This window comes from Mustela erminea, chromosome 6 (genome assembly GCF_009829155.1).
Source record: "Mustela erminea isolate mMusErm1 chromosome 6, mMusErm1.Pri, whole genome shotgun sequence".
NCBI classification, from domain to species: domain Eukaryota; kingdom Metazoa; phylum Chordata; class Mammalia; order Carnivora; family Mustelidae; genus Mustela; species Mustela erminea.
In genome coordinates this window covers 76,532,349-76,546,570 of record NC_045619.1, presented here as the reverse complement: position 1 = coordinate 76,546,570, position 14,222 = coordinate 76,532,349, and the positions used below count along the sequence as shown (strand labels likewise).

General features: G+C 33.7%; 1 protein-coding gene across 3 annotated transcripts in view; it reads right to left on the bottom strand.

Moving 5' to 3' along the window:
- Window positions 1-14,222, bottom strand: part of LRRK2 (leucine rich repeat kinase 2) — a 139,532-nt gene that overhangs the window by 75,490 nt on the left and 49,820 nt on the right. For all 3 annotated transcript variants that reach the window (XM_032347771.1, XM_032347772.1, XM_032347773.1), the window contains exons 20-26: window positions 11,258-11,446; window positions 8,279-8,397; window positions 7,683-7,752; window positions 6,959-7,176; window positions 4,286-4,536; window positions 3,864-4,012; window positions 647-740 (exon numbers count right to left, since the gene is read on the bottom strand). In XM_032347771.1, the coding sequence (XP_032203662.1) occupies window positions 647-740; window positions 3,864-4,012; window positions 4,286-4,536; window positions 6,959-7,176; window positions 7,683-7,752; window positions 8,279-8,397; window positions 11,258-11,446 (1,090 nt within the window). The remainder of the gene's footprint in view (window positions 1-646; window positions 741-3,863; window positions 4,013-4,285; window positions 4,537-6,958; window positions 7,177-7,682; window positions 7,753-8,278; window positions 8,398-11,257; window positions 11,447-14,222) is intronic.

Genomic DNA, 14,222 nt, shown 5'->3' with positions numbered 1-14,222 from the left:
TAGACTGAAATTAACTATTATATGTCTGTCTGACATCTTCTATAACCAGATTATAGCTAAGCATTATTTACCTGTATATGCATATATTTGCACACTTATGGATCTGGTTTATAATGTATAAACCAATTAGAATGGTATTTAACATGACACATTTTAAATCTAATTAATGCCTAAATTTATAGTAAACAGGAAACTTTCATTTTTAATTAAATTAACCAGAAATATTCCTAAATACTTGGAGCTATATAAATTGTCTTAATCTCTACCAAAAATGTCTAACTCAACATAATTTCAAAATTAATAACATCCTAGATGCACATCAACCTCTAAGAGCAAGTAAAATTTTAAAGTTAAAGTGATAGCTCCCATAATCTCAATCGTTTGTAATACTGCAACAGTTAATTAACCTTAAATTGTCTCAACACAATAGTACCCTAAATTAATATAAAAAGTTAAAAAGTCCAAATAGCAACTTGGGTCTTTTGCCTAGTAAAATTCTAACATTCATAGATTTAAGAATATTAAACTGAGTAGCTTTAGAAATCAATTACAATTTGTAAATCAATTAATATGCCCACATCAAAACCATGTTTCTAAAGATTTTTTCCCAGCTCGTGCGGTTTTAAAGTTAAAACAATAAACTTACTGTGGAAGATTTAAAATTACTTCTGGAACACATGTAAATCTGTTTTGAGATAGTTTTAGGCTTGTCAGGGAAGAAGGCAAAAGAGGCATAGCAGCTAAAAGAAAATAAAAGTGAGATAAGAGACATTTTAATCATTTCAACTAGATTTCCCTTAGATTCTACTATAAAAACAGCTACCAATCACTTAACTTTATTCACCTGTTGACAAAAAATTCTACTTTTAAAATAAGGTAACTCCCTTACTCCTTTTACTAAACATCAAAACAATGAACCATACTTGTAAGAGTATTTTCATCTGAAAGCGAAACAACTGTCCAAAACATAAATTCATCTGTCCAACATCTGTACAAAGTAAAAATTATTAGAATATTCATTCCAAAGTATGTGTGATATTATCATTATGCGTACATACATTCTGGATTAATTCAGATTACTCTTAAGTATATACAACAAAACACTTTCAATACTAATACACAATATGATGTAAAGATAAAAATCCTTTATAGTACCAACCAATAAAGGGTGTTCTATGGGGTAATGATGGGTATTGATCAATAAAAGCACTCTTGGATCACATGATCTTAAGACACTGAGGAAACATTAAGTAAAATGAAGCAAAATATCTCAGAGTTCTCAATATTCTCATGTAGTTTATGAACTTCCAAGAAGAAAATACAGTATGAAGTACCTCCAGGCAATAAAATTCTGTAGAACACAGTTTTGGAAACTGAGCAAATCATTCAGCCTGTTTTTCATCCATAAAATAGTGCAGCTAGACCAGATGAACTCTCTGATTCTTTAGAAATCTAAAAATCTATGGTTCTATGAAAGTGGCTTGAGAAATTATTTCTTAGCATTTTCAAGGTTAAAAATATGGGTTATGGTTTCTCTAGAAAATCTTCAAAGGTCAAAGTGTTCTAAGACACTGCTAGAAGCTACTTTCCAAAGAGGCAGAAAGGAACATGCTATTATTTTTCACCTATATCTGAGAAGTATTTGTGGCAAAATAAATAACTCTCCACTTAAGAATAAGAGGTTTAGATGCTATATGGAAAAGACTTGTGAATTCAAAGAATCAAAACTGCATTTCACATGGGATTATCTTAAGAGTTAATGGTCCCACTCAGATATCACTTCCCTAAAGCATCTTTCCAAATGTAAGACTACTTCTAAAACTATTAAAATTGTGTAGTGCAAAGCAAAAAGATTTTTTAAACTACTTGCATTCTATCTTTCTAGTAAATTAATTCTATGCGCCTGAATATATCACACAAAAATCTCTCTTCCATTTCTTCAGTGGAGCAGAGATCATACCTTTCATACTCTACAAGATTTTTGTGAGATTCAGCTGAGATGACAGTAACCAACCCTCAGGGTCCTTGGGATGCTCCTTGTTCCAGATCTAACTTAAATGTCATAGATACAGAGACACTCCTCTGCCTCCAAAGTCTGGATGAGAGCCCACTGATTACCCCTGTAGCATCCTCAACTTGTCCTCACAGCATTTAGCTTAGTTACTGAATGCCTATCTTCTGAACCTAACTACTATTCTTTAAGGACAGAGACTGGGTTTGCTTTGCTCACTAGAAGGGAATTCCCCATTTTCAGGTTCATAGAAGGAACATGGTTGATATTCAAGAGGCCTAGAGGAAAGGAGAAAGGAGGAAAATATCCTGCAAATTAGCATAGTTTTTATCATTACTACTTTCTGTTCTGGAAAAATAAAATATTTCAGAATAAGTCCAATTGTATTCTGCTTTTAAGCAGTATTAAAAAATTATTTTACAGGGACACCGGGTGGCTCAGTCAGTAAAGCATCTGCCTTCGGCTCTGGTCATGATCTCAGCTCTGGGAAGGAGCCCCACATCAGGCTCATTTCTCAGTGTGGAGCCTGCTTCTCCCTCTGCCTGCAGCTCCCCCTGCTTGTTTGCTCTCTCTAACAAATATATGGATAAAATCTTTTAAAAAAATTTTTTATGGAGTCAATATAGAATAGTCACATGGGTCGCAAGGTGCATGTGGTCTCCTTTATCTTCTTAAGGAAGATAAAATATGGGGAATTCCCATTTATTTCCATAAAAGTATTTTGTCCCTTAATATTAGAATGTTCACAGAGACTACAAATAAACGTTAATTCCCTGTTATCTCACATGCTAAGAGAGCACGGAATATTTCACAACTTTTAATAAAAGTGATGATTATATCATGTATTACTGTAATATTCTGCACAGAGCAAGTGTTCAATCAATAACATTAACCATACTCATTTGCAAACTGTTAACTGGTTAATTTTATTTCCAAAAGAAATAATAATAGTTTCTACACTTCTAATCCAGAAAATTGAGCAAGCTTCAGTAGGAAACTCAGTATTCCTGCTTCAACCATCTCAGGTAGCCATATGCATTTTAGTTTCACAGATTACAGCGCACCATAGTATGATGACTATTGGGAGTCCAAGGAACTTCTAGCCTATGAGCAATCTATTATAATTTTTTAATTTGAAAATTTTTTTCAGTATTAAAAATTTTTAATTTTAGTACTTAAAAAATAAACTATTTTTAGAGTACCTTTAGGTGTACAGAAAAATTGAGCAGAAAGTACAGACTTCCCATAAGCCTCTTCTCTCCTCACCACCATTCCTCCCACACACACATATTTTTATCCTTATTACTAATAATCTGCGTAGCTTGGTATATTCGCTATCATTGATAAGACAATACAGATATATTATTACTAACTAAAATTCATCATTTGCAGTAAGAGTTCACTCTGTGCTGTACACTCTCAGGGTTTTGACAAATATATAATGACAGATATCCACATTACACTGTCATTCAGAATAGTTTCACTGTCCTAAAAATCCCACTCACCTCCCGCTTCCTCTCTCCTTCTTCAAACTCCTGACAATCACTGACAGTTTTACTGTCCCCACAGTTTTGTCATTTCCAAAATGTCATATAGTTGGAATCATATAGTATGTAGCCTTTTCAGACTGGCTTCTTTCACTTAGCAATACACATTTAAGGTTCCTTCATGTCCTCATGGCTTGCTAACTCCTTTGTTCTAATCACTGACCTGTTAACTTTATCTCTGAAACTCTCGCATTAAATTTAAGTTGAAGTGCCACATTTATACCCTCAGCTAACATGTCCATGTATGACTCACCCTGTAATACTCAAAAGGACTGTTTAGTAGGAGACTCATATAGAACACTTACCGAGATAATTCATTCTGGCACTGAAACTCTCCACTTTAGGACATGCCTCAAGGAAGTCTTCTGATAGAGATGTAATGTGGTTTTTACTAAGGTTTAAAATCTTCAGTTCCTTCAGGCTTAATGGGGAACATATTTCTGGTATTTTATTTCTAGTCATAAGAAACAAAATGAGGATTAAATGTCATAAATTCATATGCCTTGAAGAAAAAAAAACAATTCACCTTCAAAGAAGAGCATCAAAGCAGATTTATTTTTAAATTAATTGTGAAAATTGATAGAAGCTATAATATTAATTCCCTCAATCTTTTATCATATAACTGCTTGAAACCCATTACTATGGAAAGAATGTCAACATATTTTATCAGTCTTACAAAACTTCAATGTAAAGCAACTCTTTTGTATTTAATGAACTCCCTTCTTACCCTTCTAAAATGAGCTGTTCCAATTTCTCTACCACATCACCAAGGTTCTCAGGAAAAGAAGACAGCTGATTATATGACAAGTTAAAGTGTTTCAAGGTTGGGCACTTCACTGCAGGATCCAAAACTACTGAAGGGCTGATGTCGTTTCGAGAGACATCGAGGTTGGCAATACAATTCATTTTCAACAAGTAACAGGGAAATGATGTAAATTTATTACTGTGCAAATCCAAATGTGTCAAACACTTCAGGGTCTGGAAAGACAGTATTTTAAAATTATCTAACCATTTGAAAACCAACTGAAAAACTTGAAGTTAGCTAATACTTCTGCCTTTCATACCTCCGGTAACTAGAACCATTAAGAATTTTCCCCAAAACTGAGAACACAATCCACAAGAGAACTTCAGTATAACGACTGGTCCAACCATCCCTGCTATTATGTGTGTTAAAAACCAGGAAAATGTAAGAGGTAAAGTGTCAAAAGCAATTCACAAAAACAAGGTTAAGAGTTTAATTCAGTTTCTTGGTAAATCATTCCTACCAAGAGTGAAATGGAAGCAGAACAAGCCTCAATAAATATTTGAATTATTTAATGAATAAACAGTATAAAATAATCCCAGGGATACATTTCTTAAGTACTAAATTTTACAAATTTTTATATATTTTAATATAAATAATGTTTATAATATATTATAATTTTTAATATATTTAAATAATTAATAATTATTTAACCATAAAAGTAGTCATTGTATACATGTTTTGTTTAGAACCCCCTCTTTGTCATGAAACACTTTGTTTTGAATTTATTTATTTATTTATTTATTTATTTGAGAGAGAATGAGTAAGAGAGAACATGAGAGAGTAGAAGATTAGAGGGAAAAGCAGACTCCCCAAAGAGCTGGGAGCATGAGGTGGGACTCGATCCTGGAAGTCTGGGATCATGACCTGAGCCTAAGGCAGTCTCTCAACCAACTGAGCCACCCAGGCACCAGTTTCAAATTTCTAATCTCCATTTTTAAGCAATTTCTAATTTTACCATGATAACAGGAAACTTTCCATTTATATGTCAGTTTTTTAAAACTTGGGAGTGGATTATTGTAAAGGCTAAAATATCAAAACAATCTCTTCTCTATGCTCCTCTGTATATATCAATATATTTATCCTCAGAGAAATTCTAAAGCGTTTGATGTGATCATAAAGCTTATTAACGGATCTTTGCCCCAGAAGTTGTTTGGAAATATCTGCCATTGTTTCAGATCCTACCAGATTATTCAGAATGGAAGATTTTTAAATTCTTTATTCCCAAATTTTAATGGAGAAATTTTTTGGTAGAGATAGCTACAAGCAGTAATTTAAAAAGTGCCATCTAGTGGTGCCTATTTAAAATTTCCTTGAGAGAAGATTCTGAGCTTGTCTGGTCTTTGAATACCCTTAATGTATCTCACCGTGTCATGCTCTTTTTGAATTGTCTTTGTTTTAGTTAGGGTCAATTCTAGTTTTCTTTATTTACTCTTTAACAAATATTTATTGAAGGTCTACCAAGTGTCAGCCATTAATTCTACCATAAATTAATTCAATAATCATCTATTGAGCCTCCACTGTATTTAAGACCTTATTTGGTACTGAGAATAGACATGAACAAACCTGAAACAGCTCCTGTTCTCAAGAAGTTAACAGTTAAGTTAAAGTCTCAAAAGAATTATAAATTTTATAGGTGAGAAAAAAGAAAAATGCATTTGCAGTAAAACCAGTGTTTTATAAAGGATGATCCTTCATCAAACTTTGCAGTTCAGTGTAATAATTTAACAATTTAAATATTTGTATTCAATTTTTTTTAATTTGTGAAGATACGTTCTTTGACTTCTGATCCATCATACATTAAAATGATGAACAAAGTCAGTATTCTGAGAACTACTCTATCATCATTTTATACTTTAATTTTTGAAAATAGGAATGTTGAGAAAAAATATCAATTTTTAAGTTGCATGTAATTTTCTTTTTTTTTTTTTTTTTTTTTTTTTAATAGAGAGTGAGCACAGGCAGACAGAGTGACAGGCGGAGGCAGAGAGAGAAGCAGGCTTCCCGTTGAGCAAGGAGCCGGATGTGGGACTCGATCCCAGGACGCCGGGATCATGACACGAGCCGAAGGCTGTCGCTTAACCAACTGAGCCACCCAGGCATCCCTGTAATTTTAAAACTCATTAAGTGTCTCAGGAATAGTTTAGTTGAGCCTCTATATTTTGCAGATGAGGACATGAAGGCTTAGAGTGGCCAGAGGAACACATACTTATTGTTAGACAGTTGGTGGCTGAGCCAGAGCCAGTGCCACCAAACCAGGTCTAATTCTAGTCTACCTCTTCACACTGTTTAAGTTGTCTTCCTAGAATTCAATAATTGAAGGCATGATGAACATGCAGCCTGGATACATCCTACCATGTACCACAGATCATTTGGACAGAACCTAGGATTCCTTTTTTACCAGATCACCATTCCTCAAAGATGCTCCTGAACACCACACAGACTAAGATCCCAATGTGAAAACCACAGGAAATGGGGAACTACTGTCAAACGATGCAGAAGTAGATCCTTCTTTCTAAAGATTTAACCATGCAAGTTAGATAGAAATACAAAAGCTCTTCGAATATCCTGAGAGTTAAAAGAACAAATTAAATTTACTTCACAGAGTTGTTGTGGAAAGCTCGTGAGTGCATTCTGATGAAGCTCCAGCTTTTCAAGATGCTCCAAATGACCACTGATACCGCTTTTCTGGCTCAAGGCATCAATATCTCTTAGTTCATTTGCTGAAAGGTCTAATGATGTGATATATTCTCTCTCAGAAGCCAGGGAAGAAATGCTGTCTGAATGCCTCATATGGGATTGAAGTTTTGATGACCCTTTCGTCAAAAACAAACACACAATGGAAATATGAGCAAGGAATCTAAGTTCACTTGGTAAATATTTACTGATCACCTACCAGTGTCGGACTCCTTTCAAGGCACTGGAGATTCAGTAGAAAACGAAACTACAGAGCTTACATTCCAGTTGCAGAGATGGACAATAAATAATAAATACTTAATCAAGTGGTAGAAGTAGTATAAAAAAAAAGGAGACCCGGAGAAGGGGATGAAGAGTGGCGTTGGTGATGGTAATATTTACATTCCCGAAAAGTAGAAGAAAGGATAGAAGAGTCAATCTTTCATAGCACCATAAAGGGTAAAATTTTAAATCTATAATTGTATTTCATTCTTCTATAGTGTGTGATATCATTAGACATATAATTTGAAGGTTATGTAAGATGAGATGAACACCCAGAAAATCTGAGTAGAGGAAACTGTTATTAACAAAGTACTGCATTCTGCTCAAAATATCTACTTATTTATGATTACTTTCAAATACTTACTGAGTGAGTCATCTGAAGACAACATTTTTCTTTTTTGCTTCAGTAAATCTTCATGATCGAAAATAGGTCCCTATTTAAAAAATAGACAGGTTTAATAAAATCACTATCATTTTTTGGAGCAAAGAGAACATTTCCTATTCTTTAAGAATCACTGTAAGATTTCTAGTTAAAATACTCAGGAGACTAGCCACACCATAAGACATAGACCTACCCTGGGCTCCATACAAATGGAGCTCTGAAAAGAAAAAAGGAAAAAAAATCATTTTGAAGTATACTTAGTATACATATGGCCCAAACATGCTAAAAAAATGAGCATGAGTATTTAGAATGGTTTATACATATATATGTGTGTGTGTACATATATACCTATATATGTATATATACAGATATATATATGTATACATATATACATATATATGTAGATATGTAGATATATATCTATATATGTACACAGACACACACACACATATTCTATATATAAAGTTTTCATATACTAGGGAATTTCTGCACCAGTAGCTCCTAGCTTTGGCAAATAATTTCAGTTATCAAGAGACTATCAGTAACAAAACACACAACATAATGACAATTTAACTTACCAATGAGTTGGAATGCCTTTGCAAATTTGGTGAGCAACGCTGCAAGGCACGATCTCGGTAAAATTCTCCTACACTAATTGAATTAGATTTTCTTTTCACAAGAAATGAGCCTTCACTTCCTATTTTTAAATGACAAAATAAAGGCAAATAAAAAATGCTGACTCAATCATAAGATGCTAGTATCATAATACAATAATCATAAAAGGTTAAACATATATTCATTGATGGAAATTGCTCAATTTCCACTGTAACATCTTTAAAATAGAAATAATAAACTATGTTGGCTTTTCATTTTCAAAATTCAGCTACATTTTTCTTCATTTATAAATATTTATTGAATGGCTGTCCTAGACTAGATACTGAACAAGTGCTGAATAAAGATAAGCAGGAAAAACAATCCATGCCTGATATGAGCTCATAGTATAGTAGGAAAAAAACAAGTAAAAAAAAATAGTTACATGTTATAATAAATACATGTGTGTACAGGAACCAAAGAAAGTTTATACTTAAGCAAAGAAAGTTTATACACAAATTTGGAGCACTGGATGGCTCAGTTGGTTAAACATCTGCCTTAGGATTAAGCCATCTTCCCAGGGTCCTGGGATCAAGCCCCATGTCGGGCTCCCTGCTCAGTGGGGAGTCTGCTTCTCTTTCTCTCTGTCCCTCCCCCCATTTGTGCTCTCTCTCTCAAATAAATAAATCTTTGAAAAAAGAAAGCTTATACACATATCTGATCAATGTCATTCTTTTATGTTTCTTTGATTTGCTCTCAGAAAATTTTTGTTTAAATTTATTTAAATATTGGAATCACACTAAATTATCTCACATTCTTGAAAACGCCTCTATTTAAATTCCACATTATGTTATCTCATTTATGGAATGACATTAAAATGAAACTGAGTTTAGTTGGCATAAGCCTCTTGAGAGAGAAGAGAAAATAACTTATTTTAAAATTATGGATTTAAAGAAAATAAGGATCAATAAACAAATTATATTAAGGATAAAAAATTTGGAGACATTACTGAAAAATCATGAGATTATAAATTCTACCACTCTCTATCTTACAAACATAAAGAATTAATTTTAAGTATCAAAACAAATTTAAAAATCTATGTATCTAAAAATCAACTTTATAATACTCTATATAAATCTTAAAATTGATAAAAAGACTTCCACTTCGTTCACTATTAAAACAATTTATCTTATAACTTTAATTATTTTATGCTTAAACATCTTAATATAATAGACTTCACAGTTTAATTACATTTTTATCTTATAACTATTACATTTTCATAATTATCCTATTTTATGTCTGTGTATGTTGTGTTAGCATATTGTTTATAGAAGCATCAAAGGCATTTTATAATTATATTTATGTCAGCATTTCTAATTTTTCCTTTATTTAAAAATACTTAAAGTGCTGCCTGGGTGGCATAGCTGGTGGAGAGTCCAAGTCTTGATATTGGGTCTAGTCATGATCTCAGGGTTCTGAGATCAAGCCCTGTGTCAGGCTCCACACTAAGCATGGAGTCTGCTTGAGATTCTCTCTCCTTCACTCTCTGCCCCTCCTGCTCATGCTTTCTTTCTGCCTTCAGCTCAGGTCATGATCCCAGGGTCTTGGGATCAAGCCCTGCATCAGGCTCTCTGCTCCAAAGGGAGCCTGCTTCCTTCTCTCCCTCTGCCTGCCTCTTTGCCTACTTGTGATCTCTGTCTGTCAAATAAATAAATAAAATCTTTAAAAAAAAACTGCAATCCTTTATGTTTGTGCATCTAGTAGTAGAGCTCCACAACATGACTACAGTTTCAACACTTCTTTGCCAAATACAACAGGTAGAGAGAAAAATTAGTAAAGATATAGAAGACCTAAGAAACACAACCAAATTGATCTAATTGACCCAACAACTGCTGAATACATATTCTTTTAAGTTAAACAAAGAGCATTCACCAACATAGACCAACTACTTTAAAAAACAGCCAGAAAAAAAAAAAAAAGAAAAGAAAAGAAAAACAGCCAGACACAGATGAGAACAAACTATATTGTCTTATTCATATAAAACTTAAGAAAATACTAATTTAATCTATAATGACAGAAAGCAGATCAGTGTTTGCCAGGGACCAAGGATCAGGGTATTTTTGAAAAGGTATAAAGGAAATTTTTTCGATGATAGGAATGTTGCATAATTTAATAGTGGTGATGATTACATGGATGTATAAATTTTTCAAAACCCATGAAAACACACACTTAAAATGGGAGCATTTTATTTTATATTAATTATATCTGAATAAAGTTGGTTTTAAAAAGTACTTGGGCCAGAGATTTGGGGATTCAGGGAGAACACTTACTGTTTGCTCTCTCAAATACTTTTATCTCTTACCCAAAGTTTTCATTCCTATCACGTCATTAAAAAATCAACTCACCCCATTTTTACCAAACTGCTTGTATTAAATATGTCAGTTCTATAACTGTCATTATATATATTGCCATGACAACTTTTTAAGTTATTTCAAGGTGTTATTAAAATATTAATATTATTTTAATCCTTCTAAAGGTAAAAATCTATTTGGGAAGCACTCTCCCAGACACTTTACATACAATTTCTCTAATTCTTATAAATAATCCTGGAAGGTTGGCAACACCATCTTTATTAAGGTTAAGGGGCTTACACAAGCCACAAAAGGATCTTGTCAATGAAGGAACATGGAATCCAATTCTAGTCTGAGTCAGAGTGTTTTCAGTACATTAGTCACCATTCACTGATAATGATCGGTATTATAATACTTAGGAAATGAAGAGATACATTTTCTTGACAGGCATCACCTTAACTGGAATTAGTGAGCATTAACTACTTCTGATAATGAACACATTCTTCCTCAAGTTTTCCAAATAAATTAAATCAGGTTTTGTCTCCGTTTCTATTGTTCAATACCAGAGTATAAATGTTGGAAAACAAAAAGGGACTATTTCTTTATAATAAATACCTTCACTATCCAGGTCATCACTTTGACCAAAAACACTGTCCACATAGGAGTCTGGAATGAAGGTCCATTCATCAAATTTATCAAGTACTCCTTCAGGAAAGTTCCCATTGCTGCCTGAGGCTGCCCCTTCCTCCAAAGAACTTTTCATCTGATATCTGAGCACCATTCTTGCTAGGGTGGATCCTATGTCTACAATAAAAAGATAGACCAGTCACTTAGAAATCAAGAAACAAACAAACAAACAAAAAAAAGAAATCAAGAAACATAAACATAGATCACACCAAAGTTCCTTATGTATCTTCATGCTTCTAGAGAATTTTTTACACATTTCTTTTTTTTAAAAAATATTTATTTTTTTTATTTGAGAGAGAGAGAGAGTGAACACAAGGAAGGAGGGACAGAGGGAGAGAATCTCAAGCAGACTTCCCACTGAGCGTGAAGCCCAACACAGGGCTCGATCCCATGACCATGAGATCATGACCTGAGCTTAAATCAAGAACTGGACGCTTAATGGACTGAGCCATCAAAGCACCCATATACTTATTTCTCACTTTATAACCATGATATTACATAAGAAGCAAGCACTGAATTTAAATTTTTTAGAAATCATAAAAATTTACTCAAAGCTTTGGTGTAGTGACAAAACTGAATATTTTATGAAACTACAGAAAAGAGCCTGGGCTTTGAAACCTGACAGACCTGTGCTCAAATAACAGTAATGGCACTTGCAAGTTACATAGACTCCCTGAGTGTCAGTATCTTCACTTGGGAAGTGAAGACGACAACATAAGGTTATGAAAAAGATTAAAGTAAATGATGCAGGAGCACCTGGGTGGCTCAGTCGGTTAAGTGTGTCTGCCTTTGGCTCAGGTCATGATCCCAGAGTCCTAGGATCAAGCCCCACGTGCCCAGTGAGAAGCCTGCTTCTCCCTCTCCTCCCTACTCCTCCCTCTCCTCCCTACTCTTGCTCTCTCTCGCTATCTCTCTCTCCCTCCAATAAATAAATAAAATCTTTAAAAATAAAATAAAATAATAAAATAAAAAGAGGAAATGATGCATATAAAATGTTTAGCACAATGCTTAAAACATAGAAAATGCTCAATAAATTATATTCTTGTTTATAAACCTTTTGCTAAGTGATTCATTCCACTGAGAAATTTGGTGGAATTTGAAAGTTAATATCCTTCTATTTTACTATATTTTATATTATGTTCTATTATGAAGAAATAAGTTTGCCAAGTCCTCATTGTGCTACATATAGCTTGGCAATTTCTTCAAATACAGGTGTATGTGACTCGGTCAAGTAGTAGCTGAAAAATGTTTTAAAGCTATGAATCCAAAATGTTCTTTACTCAGTTGAGCTGCCAATATAATTATGGCCATGCTCTCCAATGAATCAAATGACATTATTGTACCTTTTTAATTAGGAGAGACTTACCAAATGTAAAAAAAAAAAAAAATCATGCATAACAAAGGGAATACAATGGGTGGTAAATCTCCCTTCATCCCTTTGCAGGGGGCCTATAATCTCTCCCCATCAGAACTCAGAGATTCAAGTAAGCAGGTTGTTGGTAAGAGACATCTTGAAGTGATGGAACACAGGATCTAATCATATTTCATTAGTTTCCAAGGTCCACAGAGGCAACCAGGGAACGAATTTCTGGAGTTTTTCTTCTGACATAAGTCTTTTCATATTCAAACATTTATGACTACCATATCTCAACTGTGTTTTCGCAAACATCAGTATACTAAAAATGCTGTCCTTTGCTTTTTTTTTTTTTTTAACTTAATAATGCTCTCTACATCTGAACATTTTGATTTGCTACATGTTTTTCCCCCAACAATTGCAAAGCATCCTATTGCATGAATGTATCATGATTGATTCAAATAGTTCCTTTTGAAGAATATTTGGGATTTTTTCTCATAATTTCTTGCTATTATAAACAATATTTTAATGTGAATCCTTGTATACGACTTTTTGTGTACATTAAGAATGCCTTTATCATGAAGTGACTCTTAATCTCACAAAACAAACTGAGGGTTGCTGCGGGGAGGGGGATTGGGAGAAGGGGGTGGGATTATGGACATTGGGGAAGGTATGTGCTATGGTGAGTGCTGTGAAGTGTGTAAACCTGGCGATTCACAGACCTGTACCCCTGGGGATAAAAATATATTATATGTTTATTTAAAAAATAAAGAATGCCTTTATCATGGATTTCTATCCATATATAACTGGGCAAAAAAGTATGGATGTGCATTTAAAATATTAATGGATATTACCAGATTGTCTTTAAAAGAGGATAATTTAAATTTATAGGAATATTGTGTGGAATATCTATTTCTATGTATGCTTATCAACATAATTTTTTATCAAATTTTGAATTTTGCCAATATTTTAAATATTTAGAGCACCTAATATGTGCAAAGTACTAGCACAGATGCTAAAGTTACAACAATGGAAAAAACTGACATTGACTTTGTGATGCATGTAATCAATCAAAAGGTAGATAATAAAAAGAAAAAATACAATTATATAATGTGATAAGTGCTGGTACACATAAGAAACAAGGAGCTACAGAGCATGTAGGTGGATCTTCCAACCAGACTTCACATGGGCAGGAATGTTTTCTTATAAAAAGTGAGAAGGTGCTGAGGCAAAAAGAATGAAGAGACAGGCAAGTGAGAGAGAAGGTAAGGGAATTAAGCAGCTAGAGTACCAGTGGGACAATCCTGGAAATAAAAGTACATGACGCATTTAAGAGACTTAGGCAAATTCAGCCTCACTGAATCTTTTAGGGCCCACCAGAATGTTGGAGACCTGGAATTTGGAGAGGCACCAATAAGCATAGAAGATTACTTTCCTCCAGCAGCATTCAGCTACCCTAGGGAAGGGAAGGAAGGAAGCAGACTGTTGGAGTGAACAGGAATAAGGTTTTACCAGGTAAATGCATCAGGAAAATGACAG